Below are 12500 nucleotides of genomic sequence, written 5' to 3'. Positions count from 1 at the left end.
ACAAATCCAAGATTCTGCTCCCTGAGGACACGTTATGTGAGACATAGCACTGCTTTGTTTTCTGCCTATCCTGAATGCTCTGTGAAACGTAACCTTAAATACCATCATGGAATAACCACAAAAAGAAAAAGAAAAAAAAGAGAAAACGTTTGCTAAAGATCTTATATACTAATAAAAGGACAGTGGTGCTTCCGACATTCTGAAATGCTCTGAAAACCAACTTTTCCAATACTAAATACAACAAAATAACCTTCATAAAATATAACTTTTCTCCATTTACACTTTTTTTTAAAGGATTAGTGTCCTATGCTTTTCAAGCATGGGAATCTGTGAAATATCTCCTAACATGGACAGATTTTTTTTTTTAATACATAACTTAAGAGCCTGGAGAGTTTTAACTCGAGTCCAGTCTCTAAACAAGGAATATTCTTGTTTACTTTAAAAATGGAAACAACATACAGTTCCATTATAATTGTTAAAAAGTTAGCTTTACAAACATGGGAACTTTAATTTAAAAAAAAATTCTTAACAAAACTATACAGTGTACAAATTACTGTCTACAAGGTAGGCGGTTCATTAAGAAGACCACGTTCTTCTTGCTAATCGCAGCTTCACAGACTCATTCACTCTTTATAAGGGAGCTGCCCACCCGAACATCACCCGGTAACTATATTGCTATACTTAAGGTTTGCCACGTCTTTATGTACAGTCTCCTTCACTGCCTCTCAGGTTTCTGTCCCCCCTTAGGCAAGTCTCGACTGCTCACGTCACTCTGGGGAAAACACACTTCAGAGGCACTGGGAGTGGTGGGCTGCAAAGCAAATACAACACAGGCTGGACAGTGCCTTGAGCTGGTGGCTGGAGACACCACCCCCTACAGATGCCCTTGGGTGATCTTCACCATCCTGAAGCTCTGCAGTCTGGGTAAGGAAGGGGCGTGCAAGACCTGCAAAAGTGGGGCCCTTCGTCAGAATATACTTCCTGGTTTTAAAAAAAAAAATAGAAGGCTAAAAGTGGATTTGAGATTTTCTATAGTAGTGCTTTTTTAATAAGTTTATCTCAAAGAAAAGAAAAATTGATCTAGGTTTAAAAAAAAAAAAAAAAAAGGAACACTTGCCCTAGGCCTCTGTACCCAAGAGGAAGGCAGGGATGCCCACAGTGTGCCATGAATTGTTCATTCACTGGTGACAAGGAGAGGGGACTGCCTGGAAAGAATGCTGTGTCATGTAGGGTCGCACTCTTCAGCAAATAGGTCAGAAATACACCAAGAGCTTGGCTGAGAGGATCTGTTATCTGCAGAGCTGATATCGCAGACATGGCTGGACTTTCTTGGAACCTGCGTCCTAGCATCCGACTGTGCTATCCAGCACGTGGACATGAAACTGAATGGACTGGTCAGATACAATTCTCAGGCCTCTGAGCACTGGTCTAAAGTACTCACTATTAAACGATCTGCTATGCATACACTTGACAGTTCATTTACTAGGCATGGCCTGGGGTGGGGGTCAAGAAGGCTTCTTGGCAGCTGACTGTGTATGTCACTAATTCTGAAAGATCTCCTTGGAGTAATGGATACACTCAACAGGACCAGGTGAAAGTGAGGGGAAGACAAAATAAAATTGGTTTCCATTCACCTCTAGTCCTCAGGGGAAACTAATTCAAATACATACTTGAAGTACCACCCCTTCACAAGAAGTTCCTCCCATCATTATCAAACACGTAAACTCATCCACAGGAAAGTCAGCTGCTTAAAACTCTACATTTCCCTCTGCTCTACTTCTCAGTTTACAAGGGCAGGTAGAATAAAAGGATTGGCTTATTTTTGTTCCTTAAAAACTGAACTTTGATTTTAATCTATCAGTCCAAATACATTCAAGAAGAGCAACCTTCTCTCTGGTCAACCTTCTGGATGCCAAAAAACAAAATCCTAAGTGCAATGCCATCCATTTGAAGTAGTAAGTCACAGGAACAACATATCTGTCATTAACAAAATGGAGGAGCGCTGGGAAGGGGAAGGGGCGCTCTCCCTCCAGATGGGCGAATGTGTTTGGTAGAAGGAAGCATATTCCTGTGTTAAACTCAAAAGTGTGAAACAGCCAACATCTGCTATGTGGGCACTTCAAGAAATGTCTTTGCCAAAGATGAGACAGGCTCACTTTCCACTGTGGTTTCGGAACTTTCAGGAAAAACTATCGACAACAACTAAAATAAGACAGGGCAGTTCTTCTAAGTCTGCCTCTAGGAGGCTTCGCTGTGCTGTGCTTGCTTTTTCTTCCTGGTTTCTTAGATTGAAAACCAGAAATGAGTTCAGCTTGCACCCCAGGGGGAAAGTGGGGGCGGGGGGAGGGGAACCTGTCTAAGTTGAAGTTTGTCACAGTAGGCAGAACAGTCGCTTTGCAGCCCAGACCTATCTCAGGGTACAGTGCTTCACAGCTACACTGTAAAGGGTTAAAAATCCTCCCACCCACCCCGGAATATATATATATTTATATATGTATATTAAAAAAAATCCCCTGTCCATCTCTCAGTACACAAAAGGACCTCATCACACTGCAAAAATAGCAGTACCCACTTTGGTCAATTAAAACAAACAAACAAATAAACAAACAAACAAAAAAGCATACATTATTTCTTTTTAAATCTGTGTACTTACCTATAATAACCAATACAGCTAAAAGCACTACCTACATAGGCAAAACTTGGTATTGCATAATTCGTATAAATTTGAAACCCCTCCCCCCAAATATTAATTGGAAGATGAAAAACATGAAAGGTTAATAGAAAAAACACCAAAATACTGAAAATATTGCTGGTCGATTACAATTTTTAAGCGGCAACTATACACAGCCATGATATGCTTTATAAATGTGAGATAAAGGTGTAACTGTCTAAAAAATCCATGATGTCACACATTTTTCTTCGTCTGGAGTACAAAATATTTTGTCATAAAAATGGTAAAGATTTAAAACGATAATAAATGCAGCAAAACAAGTGTAGTGATGTCACTTTTGTGGATTTTTTTTTGTCTTTTGTTTTTTAGATTTCAAGGCAAGGCACGTAATGTGGACATTATATCTTCGTGCAAATTAGGATTACTGGAAAGAGTACTTTTTAATTAAAATTTTAAGAGACATAGAGGCAACATGTGTCTGCCCATGCACACTATAGATCTGTCATTACGAGAAATGTGTTGAACAAGGCTAATGTCCGAAAGCACCATGCATGTTCCCAGCACCCTGATGGCACTTCTCTGAAGAGCGTGTTTTCCTATCCTATGCCCTGGCGTTCCCAGCCTGTACACTGGAAGCTTTACCCTTGTGACATGGATTAACCTGCCTCTTTGTCTCTACTATGCAGATTGTATAGAACCATTTGTACACCCTATGGGTTCTTGATGCAACCAGTAATTTTAAATAAATAATTCGACCTCTGAGGAGGCTGCAGCTAAGCCAACCTAAGTGCTGTGTTTTCAATATTTTTTTTTATTTTTTATTTTTTTCTGTTCAAGCACATGATTTGTCTTGATTTAATGCCTTTTTAAGTGCCCTCAAAAACTGAGGGGAAAATAAATTCACTCAAAATTATTTTAAATTCTTTTTAATCCCCTCAATTTAGAGTCCAAGGGCTGAAGGACTTATAATCATGATTCCCCTTTAGATATAAATTTATAAATTGCACTTGCCTCTGTTAAGTGTTTCTTTTGTGGGGAAAATATTATATTAATTTTTACTGTTGCATGCAGAGGTAACCCTTTACCCACATAGAGGCATTTCTTCCATAGAGCCTTTGAGTTCAAACCATTTTTCCCTAGTTTTCTTTTTTTTTTCCTTTTTAAGATTTTCAAACTGGGTTACACACTGGAAAAGGCTGGGTTAAGGGCCAAAATTTAATAAATCTGTACGGATAACTAAAGGCTACAGAGATTTTTATATATATATATATATAATTTTTTTTTTAACTTTTAGAAATCAGAGTGCTTATAAAATGGCTGGCTCATGGCTCTGTCCCCAGCCCCTCTGACGCCGCCTCCTAGCCTTCGTTGTTGAGATAACCAGGAATAGTGACTCCATGCGTAAACAACAAGAATACTAACCAAGAAAACTAGCTTATCATGCAAATATTAAGGCATCTAGAAAGTCAGTTAAAATATATTGTCATAGAGACAGAACATCTATTTCCCAGCGGACTTCATGGAACAAAGGCTACGGTGCAGGGGCTGCAGTCTAGCATCGGTGAGATGTCATTGACCCTTTCCTGTCACTACAGTCTCAACCTTAAGGGAATTAGTGACCGGAAGTGCTGCAATGCTGGTCTAGCGTCTTCTTTCTTCAGTTTCTCTCCTTTCTCCCTGTTGTCCAGTCTTCCTCTTTTCTTTTGTTGGGTGTTTTTCCCCTAATTTTCTTACACTATGGTTGTGTTTCTTTCCCCTCAGTTGCTTGTCTCCGCTTGAAGGAAAGGTTCTCCAATTATGTTCAAACCATAATTTTGGACATTTGCCGGTAAGATGGGGGTCCTATTTGACACTTGAAAAGGAACCAAGCTAGCCCCGGTACCAGGACTGTTGAGAGGAAAAAAAAAAAAAAAAAGAAAAGAAAAAAAAAAGAAGACAATGTTAAAATCTCCAGCCATAGCATAAATATAAATTCTAAATGCATAAAATTACAATTATTATATTTTTAACTCTTTAAACCAAAATTGTAATAAAATGTAATAATTAATAGCATGCATTGACATTGCTAAATTATATATTGTACATATATATATATACACGTGATAACTTCTAAATTATATACATTATACAGATGTAATATATATGATCACTTGCTTCCATGAAAAGACTTAACTACGATGCAGAAAAACACGAAATAAACTACATTCACAATTGCTCAACTCCAGCTAATTAAGGATTTTTTTTTCAAATATCTGACCCATTTCAATGTTCTAAATGCAGTATGAGTTTCATTGTTCAAACAAAGGAAACGAAATGCAGACATTGGTAGCGACGCTACACTACTGTAGTTTGCTAGATACATTAGTTGTGTCCAGTCTTTAACTCACAAGACATTCTGGGTAAGATGGGTTTATGTGCCTATTGGGTCACAAACATTTAAAAACGTAACAAAATATTCTTTTTTCTCACATGAGAAAATAATACATTTTCAGGCACATCCATATATAGTGAGATATCTTATTATTATACGTAACTGAAGAGTTTTAGACAACCAAATGGATGTCTATCCTGGACCACACAGAGTCCACTGGGGAGGGTGCAGCATGGGGGCTGTCTGCTGTTTTCCTGCTTGCCTTTATAAGCTCCTTAGATAAACCAAAGACTTCCTTTCAATTCATTTTTCCTCAATTGGCTGGCATCGGGGGCCTGGGCATTCCCAGACTTTACCACCAGGAATGATGGCACATTTGGGATGCAGTCATGGAGATAGGAAAGAGACGGGGAGTAGCCTAAGCCAGCAGCACTGTCTCTCACCAGTCAGCTGTGGATCAGCCTATATTGGCCTTGGGATTTAAAAACAAGTTTGAAAAAAAAAATTCTCTAGTTGCTCCTGGCATAATTTCTCATAAAAGAATCATATGGAGAAAAGGAGTGCCAGATCTACAGCACCACAAAACACCCCAGCCCAGACATTTTGGGGTGTGCCTAATGCATTGTTTATATTGATACTCGACTTGGAGCTAATGTTAGCCACACAGCAGCTGCACCACTCCACCGAGGAAGCATCACACAGACACGTCTGTCCCTAGTTTAGCAATAGTCTGGCAGCGCATCTGCTCCACGGTTTACATTTTATTTAGTATTCTCTACTGTTGGACCCATAGGTGAGACGGATACTGTTGTAGTTAGGAATCTAGACCTGCCTTTCTGTCCACGTTTGGCCCTTAAAGGCATAAAAAGCAGAATGGCAATTAATACAAAGAAGCACTTTTAGATTTCAAAAACCCAAACGTTTTTTTTTTTTTTTTTTTTTTTACTCTGAAGACACCTCAGTATATAACATGGCTCATTTCTACATGTCTCGGTACGTACTGCTCAGCAGTGCAGCAAGAGAAAAGAAACCAGTGACTGCTTTTTCTCAGTGGATTTTACGATTAGATGACCAGATCAATAGCAGCAAAATCCGGCTCTCACTTTGCTAATCATTTAAGTTAGTACATGGTTTAGCATGTGGCAGATGAGTTACAGAGTTTTGGACACTAAATTACTGGCTTCAACCACACTGAGATGTTTTTAAAAGGTGTTGACCTTGATTATCTTTATTTATGAATACAGTCATCCGAATATCTCTGAATTTAAAATTGAGATGCCCCGTACTAAGTTTATGCAGAAGAATAACACACACCAATTTACAAGTCTTCCTTAGTTACTGAATTACCCCAATTCTAAAGAGTGCATATTTTTACTGAAATCTTTTCTAAGAGACTTGACTGTTTTTTCACATCTTTCTCTCTTCCTACACACATCTTCAGAATTATTTCTGTAGTTTGTAGCATTGACTGGGAACAAAGTTACATAATGTACCAAGAAACTTATTTTCACCTCAACTGTGCTTCATGGCACTCTGTACATAGTCCTACTACAGCCATTTAGTACTTCATATCCAAATCATCTGTTATCTGCAATCATCTTACTGACTGAAAGGTGAACACTACAGTGGGGGAAAATGGCCCAGCCTTATCTATCCTTATAGAGTCTGGCCATAGTTGATACTATTTCTTAACGATAAGGGAAATTACAAAATAAGCATCTATTATTGTAAAGTTAGACGGATGTGTCAAAAGCAAAACGTCTAGGTCAACAGGTAAACCTTGGCAGTAAAACACAGCGTCAACAACAAGCAAGCTGTCCCGTGAAATCAAGAAGAATCCCCAAGGAGAGCAGCTTCACAGTGATCTTGAGATTGCGTGCTTTGGGGACATGTATTAACGAATGAAAAATAAAGGTGGCTCGGGAAAGGACAAACCTACCAAATGCTTAAGAGACAGGGTAAGAATCCGGGATAAATGGCTGCTCATCACATGAAAGACTCAAGCTGTAGAGTGTGGACCAAACTTAATGTTTAGTTAACCTAACCCCCCGGCCTACATGATGGCCATACAGATACTGCAGAGTGTAGCACATTTGTTGGTCCTGTTTATAAATCTTTAGGGCAGGAAAAGTCTCAAACATGACTACTACGCGATCTCATATATGAGTTTTACGAGCCTCTTATCACCAACTATAGGTTAATTCAGAATTATAAGGAACATTCTTTACAGCTTTGACAGCAGTTCCCTTGAGGGTGGAAGAGGGGTCCTGGTAAAAGTAACTCGGAGCCTATGTAACAATGTTAAATGTTAAACCAAACTAGATCACTGAATTGAGAAACACCCCTACATTTTCACAGTTCTTCACTGAGAATGCATAAGCACCATGCATGTGACTCCCTAATACAAGTGAATATCAACATCTGACATACGTAAACATATGTAAATCTGGTACATATAAAATATATCTTGGTCTTCATTCATGGTGGAGTGAAAAATTGTATGAATTATTGTATGTTCAAATTTTTAGTCTATACTTTGACTAGTAAGAGTTTTGAAATATAACGAAAGGGGTTTCTAAAACCTTCCAAGATAGCAATATGGGTCTTTAAGCTGTGTTTATTGTGTAGTCATTAGATTTTTGTTAAATCACCTGCAGACAAACTGAAGAAATCTTACTCAAATCTGACAACATATATCTAGAAAACACTTGCTACACATAACCACTAAAAACCAAAGTAAGAAAAGGATACAACTATGAATATCAGAATTGAAAAACTCAAAAGATTTTGTCAGCATCAGAAAACAAAATACAGCTCATCCCAATGGCATTTATTATGAGATATCACATGAAAACACATGAGAGCTAAATCCAATTTCCAGAAACAAAATGTTGGATATCTTGGAAAACATATGCACTTTACTGGGACGACCTGTGCAACCGACTCTCCCCAAGAGGGAAGACACACAAGCAATATTTTTGACTTAGGGGATTCATTCCGCACTGTGGTCTCATCTTTGTTAAAGAAACTTATCAAATTATTTACAGAAGACTTTCAGGGAACAGGAAAGACATCGAATTAGAAACGATACAGAGGTATGAAGGATTCAATTCACAGAATTAGCACAATGGGAGACACTGTAGATGATAATCCTGCAGTGAACGTAAGATGCCGTCTTCGGTGTCTCATCTATGAACTCCTGAAATGGCCATCATCATCCTCTCATGTGCAAAGACACGAAGGCCAATCTCTCCCATGTAGTCCCCAGATACTAACTAATCTGTTTGTGTCCCGTGGCCATTACACTATGCAACATTGCTTTCTGACAAAGTCAGGTGTCCGTTCAACCTTGGAAAGAACTTTTGGGACAGAACTTTATTAAGGTAAATGTATTTGCTTTGGGAGGCAATGAATTCACCATATGCCACATAAACTATATCATAACCTAGCCAATGTTGACATGGGGACTGGTGTACTGAGTGAGTAAGTGGTTTGTCAGAGGCAACAACCTCAAATTCTCTAGATCTGTCTTCTTAGGAAGCAAAAAGTAGTTCCCAGATAACACTACAGAGAACATTATGAGGGAAAGTGGTTTGAAACTCTCAAGAAAGTTGAGATGCATTTAGTAATACAGCAAAAGGGTTTGGTAGATTTTATATGTAGTCCAACCATGTCTTTAAAACTCACTCTATGTCTACTTCTTACTCTGGGTAAACCATAGTTTTTCCACTAACAGAGTGAATAGATTCTTTATCTCTCAATGAAGGAGAACAAAACTGCAGTGAGTGCCAAAAGAACATCTGTTGGTCATTAAAAAATAAATAAATAAATAAATTCATCCTGTGACAGTGGCTTCAAGGCCAAAAGTGATTGGTGCTTTGGCTTTTAACTCAATTACCAACCAGAACTACAGGGTGTCAAGTAAACATAGATGAAGTCATTCAGTTGAAGCAGGAACCAAAGTAAAATACTTCACCTACTAAAGTCAGGTCAGTAAAACAGTGAGAGGTATTGGAAGAATGGCTCAATCCATGCAACTACTAATTGGTGCTCATTTCATAATGAATTAGGCATTCCAATATGTTAGGTCATATAATGTCAACATTCTAATTATATTAATACTTTCCAGGGGAATCATGCTATTGGCCATTCAGATTAACACACTGCTTTTCCTTCAAGGAATATAGGTACTCTTTTAAGAAACTTGAGCAATACTAGGTAATACAGCACAAAGATTTGGTAAGTTTATACAAAGTCTGCTGTATAGTTAAGGTAGCCATATCTTTAATAGATTGACGAGAGCATGAAGACCACAGAAAATGGTGATTTAGAAAAATTTGCTTTCAATTACTTTGCACTAGTTTCAACTTTATTAATAAATTACTAACATGCTGGTTTTGATATCTCTTCCAAAACATGTACGAAGGTATTTCCTCTGCTAAAGAAAAAAAATATCTGAAACAATTAGGCTCAGGCATGTTAGTTAAGTCTAGATATACTACTATGTTGCATTTGAACTAATTGCTTGCTTTCTTGGGAAAAAGAACTCACATCAGTGGATAGAATAAATGAGCATGCTTCAGGTTGAATCTATTAATATATTAGAACAAAGACGACAGCGTCTGATCAATAGCACTCACAGAGCATGAGTAATTTGCTGTACCCTGGTCTGTGTGATTGACCTACCTTAGACTTTTCATCCTAACGGCAAACATTCATGCCTAGTTTATGGAAGAGGAGACTGAAGCCTGAACTCTTGCCCAACTGTACACAGAAGCAGCCCAGGCAGCAGAAGCCCAGGTCTTAGCCACAGGATTAGAGTCCTGGAATCTGAATGCTTCCCTGTACTCTCTACTTTAGCTTTCTCTGTGACAAACATTTCAACTTCATGTCCCTGTATTTCCACTGCAGGTGAATTTTACATGCCATCCCATGGTGTATCAGGTGAATTTTACATGTCATCCCATGGTGTATCTGGTGAATTTTACATGCCATCCCATGGTGTACCAGGTGAATTTTACATGCCATCCCATGGTGTACCAGGTGAATTTTACATGCCATCCCATGGTGTATCAGGTGAATTTTTACATGCCATTCAATGGTGTATGGCTGACACTTGCATCCATTAGAACTCCCGAACAAGAATAATTCTTGAGTCCAATGTCCACATTCGTAACTGTGATTTATTTATCCAACGCTAGCTGTTTTCCAGCTGACAGTAATACCATCTTTGTTTAATGTATGTGCAGATGTGGATGTATGACAGTAATTTGCTTTCAAGCCCCCTTTTACCAGGGGCCAAAGTGAAAGTGAAATATACTGCGTGCTATATACAGGTCCTGGATTTCTTTGATTTATTTTTCCCATTTTTAATGATTGTTATCACCATCTGAATGATCCTATTTGCATGCAAGATGATTTCTAATGATGATAACTATTTGTAATAGTCTACAGCAGAAAGATCCCCAGCTAGCTCTTACCTGCTCTGCAAAGGACCCCAGGGGGCTCTCTGGGAAACACCAAATATCATAAACTGCAGGTGGCTCGTAGAATGAGTCTAACTGCAAGCAATAGCACTTCATAGTAATGAAAGAGAAATGTATTTATTTCTTAACTAAGTAGGTAAATGGCCTTTTTTATTGTTAATCCTTGGGGAGCCACACTTAGAAAAATAACATCAAACGGAGGTTGTCAAACCTCGCTGGTTTATATTGGATTGTTTCAGATGGCTTTGCTTCTGGGGGATGCTGGATTGAGGGTTCACTTTAGCATGCACAAGTGAAAGTATTTTCCAAGTTTTTTTTTTTTTTTAATGGTATCATATATTAGAGAAGTTCTTAATCTGAAAGAGACTCCACAGAATATTGCCTTCACACGGGAACACTGCAGCTGTACAGGGACTAGATCATCGCCACCCTCTGCTCTTCTACTAGGGAGGCCTACACATGAGGCTAGAAGGCCCTCCAACAAGGGAACCCGGGCACTTAAAAAGTCACAACATTTACTCGCTTACAACAGTTAAATGTAGATAGGATTTAAGAGGAGATTCTTCCCCTCAATCAGCAAATTAAAAGCATATTTTAAAAGCAATTTGATTTGATCTTGCTCATATTTTAGAGCTATAAAACCTATGGTAGAAAATAATGAAGATTAATTACAGGACATACACGTGTGTATATATGTGTATATATACACACACACACACTTATGAAGCTGTGGGATGTTATTGCCAATTAAAAATATAAAGACACACAGGCCAACTGTAGTCATTTCCGTCCGTCCTCCCATACCATGGCACAGGGAAACCCACATGTTGATTCTCAGCCTTCCTCTGGTCTGTATTCCTCTCCACCCCTGGGCTTCTTTTCAATGCTATTGTTACAAGGGTTACTGCTCCTCTTATTTGCATAAGTGATTCTTCAACTACAGACATTTCCCTGCAAAAAAAAAAGGTCCTCCGAAATAGTGCCTTTCACGCAGAGGATCGCCAAAGGCATACTAAGTGAAAGAGAGTTGGTATAACAGCCAGGAGACTTTCTCACAAATGATTTCTCTTAAAAAGCAAACACTAGTATTATTTATACAGTTTTGCTTCTAAAGGAGAGGAGTTGTTTACAACAGAATTCTGAAGAGTAAGATGAAAAGAAGTTAAGAATTGTATTTATGATGTTGGGCCTTTCACTGTGTTCGCATATGCAGGGAACTGCTACAATGAAGTAAATGAGGGAGAGAAAACTCACTTTCTATACTTTCTGATATGCTACAGAAATATTATTATTCTTCACTGTGTGGAAATTCAACAGGCTTTTGCCTTTACTTCTGTAACATTTCCTATAACATATATTCATTTCTAAGCTCTATTATTTAAATGCGACCCGATTCCCAATATACCTATTTCCAGCTCCTAGATCACTACAATGAAGTAATGGTGTGTGGGCTGCAATGGAGCTGACTTCCTCAGCAGAGAATGTGCTGTTTCCACGGTGCTTTGCATAAACCGTCTTCAAACAAGGTCAGCAGTTAGCACTTCCTTTAGCTGCAAAGGGTTAACCAGTAAGGTCTGCAGTTGAGAATGTTCTGAATCCTGCTCCTCCCTCTCTGGCTCTGCTGCCAAAACCATCTGACAGGAAACGGAAGATTAAGTTTGTCCTACCTAGGCGAACAAAGAGTGCTCTGAACAGGCTACCACTTTACTGCAGAGCGGGAACTTTTCTAATCCCACTGGCATCTGCAGTGCTGCTCTGAAAATAACATGGAGAAAGTTGTTCTCTTTCCTCTAACATCTTGTCCCTGGATCATCTCGTTTTGGTCACACTGTCCATCCAGAAAGGTTGACGGCAAAGCTCCAGACATAATCATGTGGAAAATGGACATTATTGATTCCTATGGCCCATTGTTCCCCCATGCTAAGTCCCTGAAGTTCAAGTTCAATCTGGAATTACATCATGTCTGGTTTCT

At 38.7% G+C, this 12500-nt stretch overlaps 1 protein-coding gene across 1 annotated transcript in view; it reads right to left on the bottom strand.

The window, feature by feature from the left end:
* LOC116900706 (nuclear factor 1 B-type-like) overlaps positions 1-12500 on the bottom strand; it is a 203720-nt gene that overhangs the window by 1976 nt on the left and 189244 nt on the right. Inside the window, 1 exon segment of the mRNA XM_032902412.1 lies at positions 1-4558. This exon segment is cut by the window's left edge and continues 1976 nt beyond it. Within this exon segment, the coding sequence (XP_032758303.1) occupies positions 4429-4558 (130 nt within the window). The 3' untranslated portion in view covers positions 1-4428.

This window comes from Rattus rattus, chromosome 1 (genome assembly GCF_011064425.1).
Source record: "Rattus rattus isolate New Zealand chromosome 1, Rrattus_CSIRO_v1, whole genome shotgun sequence".
In the NCBI taxonomy this organism is placed as follows: domain Eukaryota; kingdom Metazoa; phylum Chordata; class Mammalia; order Rodentia; family Muridae; genus Rattus; species Rattus rattus.
This window is presented reverse-complemented; position numbering and strand designations above follow the sequence as displayed.